The sequence below is a fragment of the Phalangium opilio genome, unplaced genomic scaffold (genome assembly GCF_054372755.1).
Source record: "Phalangium opilio isolate 3A_F unplaced genomic scaffold, DU_Popi_V2 ptg000024l_1, whole genome shotgun sequence".
Classification (NCBI taxonomy): Eukaryota; Metazoa; Arthropoda; class Arachnida; order Opiliones; family Phalangiidae; genus Phalangium; species Phalangium opilio.
The window spans coordinates 8574196-8589579 of NW_028324155.1; the positions used below are offsets into that span (position 1 = coordinate 8574196).

At 37.9% G+C, this 15384-nt stretch overlaps 2 protein-coding genes across 3 annotated transcripts; one reads left to right on the forward strand and one right to left on the reverse strand.

Annotated features, from left to right (window-relative positions):
- Positions 1-10277: 10277 nt before the first annotated feature.
- LOC149692691 (BTB/POZ domain-containing adapter for CUL3-mediated RhoA degradation protein 3) lies at positions 10278-12874 on the reverse strand. Of its 2 annotated transcripts, none has more exons than XM_089868525.1 (6): positions 12698-12874; positions 12427-12612; positions 12108-12367; positions 11980-12032; positions 11702-11900; positions 10278-11038 (listed from the first exon to the last, which is right to left on the reverse strand). In XM_089868525.1, exons 1-6 carry the CDS (start codon positions 12711-12713, stop codon positions 10808-10810), a joined length of 945 nt encoding a protein of 314 aa, XP_089724651.1. In that variant the 5' UTR covers positions 12714-12874; the 3' UTR covers positions 10278-10807. The 2 variants fall into 2 exon arrangements, with proteins under 2 accessions (XP_089724651.1, XP_089724652.1); XM_089868526.1 differs by having other exon boundaries at positions 12427-12623; positions 12698-12873.
- Positions 12875-13049: 175 nt separating this feature from the next.
- On the forward strand, positions 13050-15364 carry LOC149692692 (peptidoglycan-recognition protein SC2-like). The gene is made up of 6 exons (XM_089868531.1): positions 13050-14104; positions 14197-14408; positions 14472-14520; positions 14589-14774; positions 14840-15045; positions 15108-15364. Exons 1-6 carry the CDS (start codon positions 14050-14052, stop codon positions 15270-15272), a joined length of 873 nt encoding a protein of 290 aa, XP_089724657.1. The 5' UTR covers positions 13050-14049; the 3' UTR covers positions 15273-15364.
- Positions 15365-15384: the final 20 nt, after the last annotated feature.

Genomic DNA, 15384 nt, shown 5'->3' on the forward strand with positions numbered 1-15384 from the left:
GTTAGGAGAATCGCTCTTAAATTCGGAAGTTAAGTTTGTTTAAACTCTGGGAATGAACTGTAAGTACGTAGAGCAGCAACTTAGTCGAGTGTCTTCCTAAAACTAATAACAGTAAAAGAGGTTGCTCCTGGAATCGAGTCGCGAGACCCGGTCTATTTTTAAAAGTTCCCGTTGCGGGATAGATTGTAAGGAACCTTATCTACCCGCAAAAACCCCAGAGTCGTTGGTACATACGTCGAGCAGCCAGCAGCAATTCTAAAACGTCGGCGATTATATAAAAAAGGCTTAACTACAACCCTTAAACAGCTGGATTATTTTTTTCCCCCTATCCAACACAACCTATTGGTTGGAACAAACTGTTAATTTTAGCTTTTCGTAGCGGAGGTTTTGTCCTACTAGCTCTCGAGCGTGAGGTCCTATTCCCTTCGCAAGACGGGACTAGCTAAAAATAAGGCACCCAAGGCAAGCATCGTGCCGTGCCAAAACTCTTTCCTACAAGTCATACCAATCTAACTGGGGACCGTTGTCAAAGGCAACTTAAGAGATCTCACTACAATGTCACTATTAAACTAACACTAACCAACAGGTAATGACGATGACTAATGTCACTCGGGACTGTTCCTAACAGTCGGAAGTACCTAATTGCCACCCTGTCGCAACTCGCGAGTGATAAAGGAAGGGGACGAATAATGTCACTTGGCACCGTTATCAAAGGCGGGGACTTCCTTGAGACGTTACTGTTGAATTCGCCCGGACAATTCGTTCTCTTCTATAGGATCTCTTTTATTTCTCGGGTCTTCATTTAGCGCGCCTTGCCCCGCATTAAAGCGCGTCCCCCTCCCTTATTCCCCCACCCTCCTCTCTTTCAGGATGAACATTTCATATATGGTTAGGATTGAAAGACATCTCGAACACCGTGTTTCAAGATGTCTTCCAAGTGAAACGCGATACATCTCGGCGCTTAAACACTTCCAAATGTTAACAAATTAACGTATTGTTTCGTACCTTACCATTAAAAGTAACTAGTATGGGACACTTTTTATCAACAATACAAGAAAGATGGAATGCACTTATTTAAAATATTACCCTATATTTTGAGGGGTTTTTTATTTCTTATATCTATTACTTGATAAGCGCGTGTTCGACCCCTCCAAAATGAAAGTTATATAAATTTTTTTGGTGCACGTGAAATTTGTTCACGTGATCGTATAACATTTTCTCTCCCGATTTTATGACGTAATTAAAGTAAACCCTTTCATTTCAGACATGGTCGGAATATTTTCAGGATCTTAGGTTCTCTCTCTCTCACTCACTCTCTCTAGCAAATTCCATTTTAATTTAATTTTTTTCCTTGAAAACTATTTCGTATCGCTAGATTAATTATTTTTAAACCTTAGGATGCGTAGAGGTTAAAATCACGAAGCCAGAGCTAAGAAAAACTATAAATAGATTGTCGTATTTCAAGCCAAGAATTCCAAGATGGAGTGAGAGAAGCGGAGACTTGAGCCAGCATCCCAAAGATATGCTTTTTTTTTTCTTCTCTCTTTTAAAAATGATCTTTATGAATTTTTAATTTTTAAAATATAGATCTTTTGAAAGTTGAAAGATAGCGGCTCGAGCCTTCGTTTCAATAACTTGAAACAACATAGAATATTGGGGGAAAATATTACACTTTTTTTTATTAATTTTACGATTTATAAATGAATTTCTAAGGACTTATTTTAAATTTGGGTACAAGCATACTACTTTATTTCCTTATGAGATTTAACATTGCAAGTCAATCCGCCTGAACGAACTCTTAAAAGTTATGGCCTACTTTGAATCAAAATTTTCTAATGTAACTGGGCCCTAATATCAATGGTTTTAAAAAGATTAGCTCAACTTTGTCTTTAAAGTCAAGGAACTCGCGGTTGGGTTGTAGCGGTTTGTCGCCGCGAATGTCCCAATGGGATGGGATGTAGCTAAATATTGACTCTTCGGCTAAGGGGGGAACTCAAAATATACCAGCGAATAAAAGGTGTTTATATTAGGAACTAGTGAATTTCTAATGAGTCATATAAGAAAGACTCGGCTGTTTGTTTAGTCAAAGGAGATGAAAATTCTAGGCGTTCCCATAGAAACCGGGATCGGGATACCAGGGACACGCTCCCCTGTTTATTTTCAATCCGCAACTCGAGTTTTAGTAGCTCGCGGTTGATTGAAACGTCCCGTATCACCCAGACGCCAGATTTTAAAACTTCCGGTTGATTTAAACAATTGATGCCAGTCACCTTTGACCCCTAGACCCGCATGCGCCGTTTTAAAATAGTCCAAAAGGGGTCGGGATGGCTGAAAAGCCAAGAACACCACTGAGGCATGGGTCAACTTAGTCCACGGGCCACGATCAAATCAATGAAGGGACAGGGTCAAGGGTCAAGACACGCGCCTCGCGAGTTCAAACAAATTAAATTAAATTGAGAGGAAGGTAGTGGATGGATAATGAAATGTAATCCTTCCTACCTGGCCAGATCCTTTTTGTTGTTGCGAAACGGTTAAGCCTAATCTCTTTGCGAAGTGGAACCACTCTGTTCAGGCGCTTCGCATGGTGCCTGTTCTGGTAGGATCACTGCCACCGAATGCGATAGACTAACCGTTAACTCCCGTTATCCAGGCCTAGAGACGTCACAACAAGAGCTCTTAGTTTTTATGTTTCAAACGGTGCTTCCCCCTAGCGGTGTCCGCCACAAATGGGTCGGGACCCCTTTCCCCTATAGCCGCTCTTGGCTCGGGTACCACCTCCCAAAAAACACCCGTACGCCAACCGAGGAAACGTTTGCCAAAACTTTTCACACCGTAACCAAAAAAATCTTTCATCTTCGCATCCAGGGGCCTTGGATATAACGAAGATGGTGGTGGTGCTGGTACGCGTCATGACATATTAACCTAAAACCAATGAGAAAGTCACGCGAACCTCCTCATCTCCCTTGCTACTGGTCCAGAGTTACTCAGTGACACTTGGGGAGACGCACGCAGCCACCTGATGCTATTGTTAGCGGAAAGATCTTGGGACGATGCAATACACCGCATCAAGAGCGCATTGGAGTAAACATAAACGGACGTACAAGTTAAACAGCAACCTCTATTTGAATAATTTACTGTTTCCGAGTACATGATTTAACTTGATTAACCAAACGCGTATCCTGTTAACTAGCCTACACCAATCCAAGTTTCAAGCAATCAAACTGGTAGATTACAAAATCATGAACTTAAAAGACACGCCATTATTGAATTGTCTTTATTTAGTTTATCCATGGAGAACCATGGTTGAAACTGTTCCATGTCAACGGTAACTTGCAATAAGCACTGGGGTTTAATCTACCAGCTTCTAATTCCAAGTTACGATTAGTACCTTCAATAAAGGAGGTAACGTTGCAACTTCGTCCCGGAATGAAATTGTAAAAAAAGAAAGAAAAAGCTATAGTTCTCTGTCATCGCGAATTTCCCAACTTTGTGTCTCGAACATAAAGTCAGGGACGCGTCAAATTCCCCTTCTAAGATAGGCCTTATTTAAGTTAGCAAATTACACCGTGGTAAAAGGATACGCACTGCGTCTCCATGTGCAAGGTACGGTAGACACCCGGCCGGTTTCAAAAATGTAATATTAACAGTCCATTTTAAATGTATATCGGCCCAGCTGCATGGCCCAGTTCGTTACCTTAACCATTAGTATGTAATGTAGAAATTTCTGAAGAAACCCGATGCAGAAATGAATGAACTAAAAGAATGTAGGTATTTCACTCTCACTTTCGAAAGAAGGACCCATGCACGACCAAAATAGATTTCGTTTCTTTGATAAACTAATCAGTATTGGTGCAAATGCTTTACGCTCGATTAGCGAGAAAAGAAAAATCTCAACCACGCACCTCCGGAGGAGTCGTAGCTCTCTTAAGAAAACCAATATTAGTTTCTACATTTAGAATCCAATAATCCCGACAGACTATAACTAAGAATAGGATCGACACGTTCCTGAATTCCTACCCCTTTCTCTATTTCTGTTTCCCTCTAATTCCTATATAAATTTTGCGAACTTTGGCGCACTTTAACCTTAGGTAAATTTGACCTAGAACCACCATGAAAATGAGGGCGACGATATTCGCGTTCACTTTCTTCGACGCTCGTCGAGCACCGATCGAGCTTACGTAAGCTCGCCTTGAGACACAGATCGAGTAATTAAGCCATCTTTAGGTTATACGTTTGACGCTTGGGTATATCTTCCCATCCTCAATGTAGAGCTTGGCTGCCCAATATCTAGGAGATGGGCCATATTCTTTTTTCTATTTATTTTCGGGGTCGTCCCAGTTTCGTTTATATTTTTAAAAATTCCCTGCCGGTTTTCTTTCTTTTTAAATAAACTTCAAATAATATTTGTTCCACTTTTAGGAAAGTCGCACCTGCTAACAAACAAGTTAAAAAAAGTCCTCAAGATCAGGAGTCTTGCGTGGCGCTCTTTCTTTTCCTAAAAGTCGTATTTCAATTTAGTTTTAAGACGATGAAAAATTATGATGTATTTAAACTCGGGTCGACTTCTCTTTAACTAAATAACAGATGGACTGTGAAGGATGGATCTACACCCAAGACGTATGAACTACCACTACTACCGCGTCATACTTTTAGAAAATATTTAGTCTTTCAAAATTAAGCGCTTGTTCTTTCATAATTAATCTTACATAATTCAAGTCTCGCCCTCTGTTTTCAAATCATAATGTATAGTATGGAACAGACCAGACGTTACTGTTGTTACTACTCTGTGTCAAGGGTGTGACATTTTTCATACCAATATTTCCGTTTGCAGTTCAGCGAGACTCTATTTCTAATTACTTAACATACATTGAAAATCGATACAATATTCAAGCGCCATTAAAGGGTTGGGATAGCTTGGGGTTATTGGCAAATTTAATTTAAAGTCTTTTAATCGAGTCTCTCATCCGGGGGTCACAACTGACAATAATCTACCATTCAGAAGTCATTTGGAAATTCCTAAGATTTCATCTATCTTCCGCCGGGATTCTCATTAGATTCCGTTGTCTGGGTAACGTCATTAAGACGATGAGTGTTAAGTTATATAATATGAAAAATTCCATTCCAAATTAGGCTCCCGAAACAATTTAACTTTATAGTTGGATGCTGGTGGTGGTATAAAAATCTAGAAAGGGGTCGCTTGGCCCACGGTGAAAAGCTAATACCTCGTATACTAACTTAGGGAGGACTTTGTACACGCGGAACTTCGTAAAACGCTTTCCAACATTTGAGTGGATGCCAAAGCGAGACTGCACTCAGGTAGAGGCGTAATGACTACAAGCTAAAAAAAGAAATTACGGATAAGACTAGCTTAATCCATTAAAACAGAAAACTATATCACCGTAGACTGAACTCCGTAATGGATTCAAATTCCATTGCATTAGAATATTGGGGTATTGCATTCGATAGCGTTTAATTTAAGCTACAAAATGAGCCCAAAACGGTCTCAATCGGACTAAAACTAACGAAGTTACAACCAATTCTCATTGATTCAGTCCCTTTCTCTCCGTTAACTTCATCTTGCTCATCCCATTTAAGATATGAAACTTATTTTCTCTGTTTCTCTCGCTCTTGGATTACGCGTACGTATTTAAACAATCTATTGACTGGTTCCGATATACCCCCTTCAAAAATTAATGATTTCCCCAATTTTACATAGCGTTGAAGTTGAGGACTCTTATTTCGACGCAAAGATGAGGGTACATTTTTTTATATAAAACCGCTAAAGTAGCGTATCGATGACGAAAATGACTTCAGAATTTTGTCCCAGACCTAGATTCTTTCTTACATAGACCAAGACTGACTGACTCTCTTGCTTAAGCGACGAGTTTCGTTCAAGGGATGGATGCCTAAGAGAGAGGAAGACCAAGAGCAAAGCGCAAACTATTCCCGGCAGTGAGGGAAATGTAAAGAGAGACTCAACCTCAAGTACTCAAAGGATTCCTTTGTATATAGGGATTTCGTATTAATTTTTCGAATAACTTGTGCCCTGGTGGTTGTAGCCCCGAGTATTAGGTATCGTTGGAAAGGGCAGAAATATGGCTAAGAACTTCCATGTAGGTGTCGTGTAAATAAGACCGCGTTCATCCTATGGAGAGGACGTCTATATGAATCTTTCACTTAATAACTCGGGCCCCGATTGTTGCAAACCGCGAGTATTTGTTATCGTTTGAAACGTAAGAAATAGGACTATGTCGCATGCAAAGGACTTCCTTGGTTAGAGTTATGCCACTTGAAAATATAACTATGAACATATTTTTAAGCGAATATTTTAGAACATAAATTACTTAAGCCTTCCTTTAACTTTAAAATGAAAAATTTCTTAAGCTAGGAGAAAGGTTTCTTGGTAGTATGGTAGTCTTGATAGGCTCGCCTAGCTAGATCTCTCGCTAGCTTTTAGCGATTGCCAAGAATGTGGCTCTGAATTGAATAGATAAGGGCCACGGTTTTCTTGTCTTAGGCTTTTTGCCTTCATTGGAGCAACGAAAACGACACGTGTTTTAGGGTACGCTGATTACTCTTTAGACCTCTCCCGCCTTTTTATAAATAGACCTAGACCAAACCCATAAGCCTTTGCGAAATAATTATTTAAGAACCAAAAGAGACAAAAGAAGAAGCAGAAAACTTAATTCCAACAAAATCAAAAAGGAATTATACAGACAGTCCTTGCCAGAGGTTAGGGTGAGGGACACGGCAGTGAGGAGTAGGACATACTTCTCCAGTAGAATTTCAAATAACCGTTCGACATTACATACAGTCTTTGTGATGCCCCATATCAGATTGAAGCGCGCAAAGAAATCGGTAAAAGTGTAATGGCGTATCTAATATAAAAATCTTAACAGAAGCTGCAGGAACTACGCCGTCCAGAAGTCTAACGTAATAATAATAACAACCGAAAGAAAATAAAATTGATCCGTCACTTTGATAATACATTTAGGTCGCCAAAAAAATGTCGCTGCTACATTTACCCTATAGCGCCGCTATTAAGAATTGATTTCCATAAACCCGCGAATATTGATCGTTATTTACTACTACATTCAATAAATCTCTCTCCCCCTCAGACTCTTTTGCTAAATAAAGCTTTTAACCCAAACGATAATCCTGAAAAGCGTGAACTTTCGAACGCTTCAATCAGCGTTAACTGGAGGGGTCGCTCACTCGCCACAATCTTTTGCCTAAAATAAAATAGAGCTATCTCAGTTGTGACGTCAGTGCCTAGGTAAAACGTCACGGGCTTAGCTTTGGCAGTCGGCGGCCATGTTTGGTACCGCTTTGGTTCTATGGGCAAATAGCGTGGGTGACGTCACACTAAGGCTTCTGAAATAGCTCTATTGCGCCTAAATTCATCTTGACTGGGGTGAAAAGGCTTAGCTAGAGGTAAAAAAGCGCGTGCAATATTAGCAGTACGTTTCAAGGTCCACCACGTGACTCTTGTTAAGACTTTGTTTAATTTTAACTATCCTATCCTTCCGGGCGTTATTTTGTTTTAACCGCCAAACTTCGATCACTTTAAGTATTCTTTACAAGCGAGGCTTAGCTTACTTACTAGTCAATAATAAACAGTGTTGGTTAAAAAAAAAGGGGCACCCTTGAACGTCACATTTCTGGCAAAACTCCTGACATTTCTCTAGTAAATACAGACTATACATTTTCAGTAAAAACGTTGCTAAAAGCAAACTAAAAACACGTCGAAAATGGTGCCAATTCAAGTTTACGAATAGTTGTACCGCTTGATAAAAACCATGACTACTTTCATCAAAGAAATACGAGCGCACCAACACGTGGACCAATTAACTCCCACCTCCCAATCTAAATCCATATCTTACCTAATTTTCAATTGATGTCTCGTTAAACACTATACCGCTTTACATTTTCATACTAACTAAATTTTAATTCTAATTTAAAATTAAACTAAAACACTAATGTTTTTTAAAATAAATTCCAGAGCGACTGTCACTAATTTATATCATTTTAATCTAATTTAAATATTACAGGCTTTACTGCAGCGATGCGTGACCGTCTCCTGTGAAATGGAAATTAAATTAAACTGGCTTAATTTTCCTTAAATTTTTTTTTTTTAGATTCTATTTGCCGACAGGTCGCGATGCGAAAGCTTTAAAAATTAAAAAACTATAGGCTCAATATAATCAGCGAGGGTGGCGGGGGTAGGGGTGTTAAAATGACGTCGGATTTACGTCATCCATTGGTACAGAGGCGCGCGAATACAGGTTGAAAAGTCAAATTGTTCCTAACGATGTAGACGGGTTTGTCAGGGTTTGGTTAGTTGTTCTTTTTTATTCTCTTAAAATATTTGGTTTGTTTGAAAAGGTCATAGGTTATCGACGTTGCTACGTATATTATTCATCATCATCAGCGCAAGGTTAGGCCTAATCAATCTTAAATAAGTTTTAAAATTCACGTGATTCAAGGTTGTTTCATTAATACGCGCGCGCTTAAATAAATTTGGCGGGAAAAGTTCGCGAGCACGTGCGCGCTATTTGGCGCAAAACCACGTGTTTTTTCTTGCTTCTTTACATTATATTATTTCTAAAGGCGAAAATACCGGTTTATTCGCGGTTTTCGCGAGTAATAAAGCGAAATGCTTTATTAAAATATTAAATTAAATTTTTAAACACTTAGACTTTGATTCGAGGAAAAGGGGTCAGGGACTTGTAAAAATTATTTTCGTAATAAAGTTAACGTAAAATTAATAATCGTGTTATTTAAATTAAGCAAAACTTTATGGTTTTTATACCGTAATTTTACGCAACAAAACCCAAATTGTTTCGCTTTCAAAATATCGAATTAGTGATTTACCTCGTTAGCACTTTGACTTAAAAATAAAACAGAGCCTAAGAAAGTGGTCGGACAGTTGCTTGATATCTTGTCTTTTAATAAATAATTCATATAATTATCCGTCCCCTCGGAAACACCATTACGCAACTGTCTTAGAAAATTAATTCAATGCCAACAACGAAGAAGAACGAACGATAGCTAAAAAATTCTTTAGTTTTCACTTTTTCTATTCTTTCTTTTTTTTCAGCCTTTATTCAAGGCTATTTGTCGAATTATTTGGCCCAATTGGAAGCCCGCATCTTCTTCCTTGAAATCTTTTCTTATCTCCAACAGAGGCGAGACAAAGATACAACTCATTTAACATCGCAAACTCAAATTCCTAAATTTGTCTAATTTATCGCGGAATATTAAAGGGAACAACACCTCCATCGCGTTTTCTAGAACCCCCAAGGATTACCATCCCCTAAATTGGCTTTTTGGAGGGTCCGGGCTATTTTTAGGGGACCATTCATAAAGAAATTTTTTGAAAATATTTAAAAAACCAGATATATCGGTCTATTAAATCTAATTCTAAACCAATTATAATAAATAGTCTCAGCAGCCTATATTAATTATACATAGACCTTAACACAGTCAAAGACATCGAGCCGCCAACATTATTCTATATAGAGAAGGTTTATGGAGGAAATAAAGTAAAAAAAAGGGCCACATTTGATGGAGTAGCCAGATATTTATAAACTCCCAGGGATGAAGACTGAAATTAAGCGCTCGCTCGGGGAAGTTGAAACGAGAATTACAAGAGAGCAAAAATACAAGTATGAAAAGATAGCCCGAGAAATCTAGCTCTCAGTGTAGAACAGGCGCCAATAAATAAAAAAAACGCGGGAAAAATATCATCCTGAGAAAAACGCGCGCCAAAAAACCCCGCGCTGAGGGGAGAAAAAAAAAAAATCTCCAGCATCTTCCGCGCGTGCGCCTTGTGGGACGGAGTGGAGGGAGGTGGGGGGTAAAACCGCGCGCGCGCTCCAATCAAAGTCTCGTGGGCACGAGATGATTCCCGCCTAAAAGCTCTTTCTTTGGGATCAGGCAGGAAAAAAATACACGCGCTTTACACGTGACAATTTCTCTCTTAAAATGAATCCCGGAGCCAAAACGATAAGAAAGCTTAAAAGGGGAAGGGGGGAAGGTTGAATAAAAGACTTAGTTCTGCTTGAATTAATTAGAGGAATAAAAATAGGCCAAAAATAGACGAATTTCAAATATTTATATAAACATCTGGGTTGTTTTTTTTCTGGTTTTTTTTTTTCTTGGGTCTTTTAACATTGGCCAAAACGATAAGAAAGCTTAAAAGGGGAAGGGGGGAAGGTTGAATAAAAGATTTAGTTCTGCTTGAATTAATTAGAGAAATAAAAATAGGCCAAAAATAGACGAATTTCAAATATTTATATAAACATCTGGGTTTTTTTTTCTGGTTTTTTTTTCTTGGGTTTTAACATTGATTGTAATACATTTTAACAGGATTTTCTTACCTTAAAATCATATTAAAAAAAAAAAAGCTTATATATTTAGGAATGAATTATTTTTCAGTCCTTAGGAACTTTAAAAAATAGTTAACTGTTTTACAGTAAAACTTATCTTTAAAAAAAGTACCTACATTAGAATAAAAGAGGGGTCGGATATAAATTTCTAAATGTCTTCAAAATATTAAAAAAAAAAAAAAAATTGAAAAATAAAACAGAATTATTTAATATAATTATTATGTCTATGACTAATTAATTTTTTAACTAAATTTTAATTATACCCGAGTTTAAATGGGGGCCCACCCATAAATTTTTAAGAGGGGATTTTTTATTTTAATGGGGACCACCTATAAAGTTACAAAATTAAAGCAAAAGAAAAAAAAGGTGTTTTTTTTTCTTTCTTTTAAGGTTATTAATTATTTCAATTTACTTTATTAACTCGATTGTTTATTGCTCCGAATTCGTCCTATATGACTGGATTCTCTGCTTTCTCGGTTACTGGGTCCACTTCTGGGTCTGTCATCTTCGTCATCACTAGTGTAAGCCATGGCCACGGCTCCCCTGGTACTTGTGGCTTGCATTAAATCCATATCTGGACCATTACGGTTCTCATAAAGCAAGATATTCAATGTTTCCTCTAATATTCTAGCTTCGGGAAATTCAACCTGTGGAAAGAATTAAAAACAAACGCGTAATTTGATTTTAAATTCTTTAAAATCACATTAAAGGGAGGGTGAAGTAGAAAATCAAGTGATTTTTTAATCGATTCTTCTACTAATTATAATAGCAGTCTGCATAGTGAAACATTCAGGAAATACTTAATTCCGAATGATTTTAAAATTCAAATTAGATTCAGATTTTAAGGATAATTTTAAACAAGGACTTCCGACCAATCGCGTAACGCCTTGCCTTTTTGTTAACAAAATTCTCATGGCACGCTCCATGTCTAGCGCCACAATTATCAGGTCGCTCGTGAATTTTATCAAATCTCGTGATAAATTTCATTCAACACGGAACGTGCCACGAGAATTTTGTTAATGAAAAGGCAGGACGTTACGCGATTGGTCGGAGGACCTTCTTTAAAATTATCCTTAAAATCTGAACCTAATTTGAATTTTAAAATCATTCGGAGTTGGTATTTCTTGAATGTTTCACTATGCAGACTGGTCTAGAAATTAGTAGAAGAATCGATAAAAAATCACTTGATTTTCCACTTCACCCTCCCTTTAATTAATTTAATATATAAATTTTATTAACAATTATTTAAAAATATTTCAAATAACTTAAAAAAAACTCTGTAAAATAAATTATTTTAAATACTAAATAACCTTGGTATGTTTCTTATCAGTTGCGTAAACAATTGAAGTACAACAAACTTCAGCAACTTTTCTTCCGTGACCATAAAAGGACCAACAACAAATTTCATTATTTCCAATGACATCTTTGACAAACATGACACGCCCACTGAATCTCAATGAAACTTTATCAAAAAGTTCCAAATTTTTAAGTAAATGGTCATCAGATGCGCTATAATTAAATTAAATTTAATTAACATTATTTAATAAATAATTGGATCAAAATTATCAAGGGGGGAAAAAAAATGGACCTTGTATATGAATATTTATTATTATGTCTATTGATTAGCAGCTTTACAACAGGCTGGAATGAATAAATTAAATTAAATTAATTAGTTGATTATCTATAATTAATTTAATTAAGTTTAATTAGAGTTACCTTAGAAGAGCTATTAATTAATAATTGTTCTTCAGTTGATGAAGTTATTAAAGGAACTCTACATATAGCTTCCACTCCTGGTTCTCTTCTTTTAAGAGCACCTTCGCAACTATCAACTAGTTCCTGAATCAAATAATACTTGGCTTCCGCTAAAAGTTCAGCTATTTCTCTAGGAGATTCCGGTAATGGTACTGAATTGTCCCTTAAGAAATTTAGAATGGAACCAAAATGCTTGCCACAACGATCAATTAAGATCCAACCTGAAACGGTTAATTATATATTAATTGAGATTTAATTATATTAAAGAGAGTTTAAATACCTTCAGAATCTGTCAGAACTTCCATCCTCCCACTAAACATGGCTCTTAACATACTATCGTGTTTTGTTAATGTTCCAATTGTAGTGTAATGAAGAGAGCCTCCCACATTTAACTTTACGTATTGGCTAGGGGCTCCTTTAATGACTGTTTTATGGTCTCCAGACATCGTTATAATCGCTTTATTAGCTGAAATTAAACTTAAAATTCAATCATCCATGTCAAAATTGAGATTGGCAACCATTGTGAAAGAAGCCGAGGCTTAACTTCTTACCTTCCGCGGATGTCATGAAAAATGGATATTTAGAATTTAGACAATTTTAACAGATTTAGCATCACTATTAGTTAATTTTTTACTCAAAGTTAATTAGATTTTAGTTAATTTTGAGGGAAAAAATATAAAATTTTTGATGAGCACCGTGACAAGCCTTACAAATTGACTGTTCCGCAGTTCCACTAGCAGGCGATAAAAGCGTGCCGTTCAAGTTCAGCCCAATCCCCCTGGTAACACGTATAAGAACTATTTTTAAAAATATTTCATTAAATCAAAGTCCTGACTGACTGACAGACTGACTGATAATCAACGCCCAGCCCAAACCGCTTGCCCTAGAAGGCTGAAAATTTGCAGAAACGTTACTCATAAGTAGTAGGCGCGTACTAAGAAAGATTTTTCCAATCCGCTGCCATCTTAAAAAATGGCGCCCAGAAATGTAAAAAATCTTCTCTATGCAACAAAGTCCGCGCGTTTCAACCGATTTCAGAAATATTTAGTAGACGGGTTTCCTTTAACCTATAGACGGGTTGAATGGTCTTTCGGGTTCGATTTGTTGCCATCTTTTTAAATGGCGGCCAAAAACTTAAAACCCTTCTTTATAGAATAATGTCCGCGTGAAAAATAATAAAAAATGTCCCGACGGGCTGACGGGCAACGCCGAGTGCCTTCGCTCCTAGGGTGCTACAAAATTATTAGTCATCAGTAAAATCTACCCATTCTTTGTATCATTTTGATGGTAGTTCTTATTGCACGCCAGCGACGCCGCGGGTAACAGCTAGTTTAAATATAGATTAATAACACAAACTACTGGGTTAATAGAATAACACTATCCTAATTTCGTCAAAAATTAACAAGCTAATACCGTTTTCTACTGATGGTTACGTTTAAACCCACCATGGAGTAATATTACAATAGTCCTAGGTTTATTATAAGGTTATTAAAGGTATTTTAATTATCACTACAGTAAAGCTACTCCATGCAAAACTGCAACGGAAAACGAAGTCCGATCAAATCTTAGAGTGTATACTTCCCTTTTCTTCTAAGATTGTAACTGACTATTTAATGCATACTCCTCGAAAGAGAGAATTGTTTTCAATTAATATATCCGGTCTGTTTTCGAGAAACTGGTAGAAACGCTGCCAAATTTTTATACATAATGAATTATTGTTATTTAACAATTGAGGGGCCAGGAGAGCATTGAGGCTAAGGACCAGTATAGGGAGGGAGGGACACATAATTCCTTGAACAAACAAATTACGTTCAAGGTCTTTACAACAATTGATATATCTTACGAAAGAAGACCTTCAAGATTCTTGACGTTTGTCAACTTCTAAGGAATCAGTCGCGAAAAAATGAAGCTCTCCGTTCTAACCATCTCGTGTTTCCTCTCCATTTTTCTAGTTTTCGGTAATAAATTTCGTCTCAAACGCTCTAAACTCTCCGAAAACCGAATCCGCGGTACCCATGCACTAGCTTTAAACGCTTTGTTTTCTTTACAGAACTAGGTTTTACCAATGGAAAGAAATACGGGTCAAAATCGAGCAGCAAATCGGGTAACAAACAGGCACCGAGTAATCCGGGATACCCTAGCTATCCCGGTGCCAAAACGGCCAGCAAGGGAGGATCCAATATAATGAAACAGGTTACTAAACCCAAGAATGTCATCGGAGCTGTTGTCGGTGGATATGTCGCTCACAAAGTCCTGAAAAAGGTAGGACATAAAGATTCCTTCGACCCATCGCGTTTTAACTAAGTTGGCGAAAAATTTAATTAGGTTGTGAAGAAGCCGAAGATTAAGATCGGAGGCGGAGGATTCGCTTCTAGTAAGTGGCCCCTTTCAAATAGAGAGTCCGCAACGCGTGACGTCGTTAATTTCGTATCTTCTATTAAGGCGCCTTTATGATGTACGCAATTGGGGGCCCAAGTTGGGGTTACCGTCCCTATCGTTCCCGTTATTATTACACCCGACCCATTTCCCGCATTTTCGTTCACCACACGAAAACGGAGGACTGCTACGAACAAGTAGCTTGCGCGGCGGTTTTACAGAGAATGCAAATACAACGACTGGACGTCGAAGGTACGAAACCGCTCGAGGAGTTTCCAATAAATTAAGCCATGACCTATTGAACTTTGCGCTTCCAGGGTTAACGGACATTGGATACAATTTTATGATCGGAGGTGATGGCCGAGTGTACGAGGGTCTCGGATGGACTTCGTACGGTCATTACCGTTCAGTCATGGGTGAAGACTCCATATCCGTGGCCTTCATCGGAGATTTCTCAATTTACAGGCCCAACGACAAACAGATGGAGGCCTTCCAGCGTCTATTGCGATACGGAGACGATCGGGTAGGTTTTATAAGCAAGATTAGTTGGGTTTCAAGGTCATGATGGAACATTTATCGATTCAGGATTACCTGAAGTCGTACAGAATTCACGCGCATCGTGACGTAGCTTGTACTACGTGTCCCGGTGATGCTCTTTACTCTTGGGTTCAAGCTATGCCACGTTACAGGAGTTTGCCTCCCATAGACTGTACTCACAGCGGCAGAGTTAACCAGCCTCTCGGAATATAGCCTCCATGGTTAAATATCATTATATCCTAATTAACATATTATAAATGTACTGAAACCATGAATAAATAAAAATAACCCTGGTGGTTCAATGCAGTTGCGAGACAACAATGCG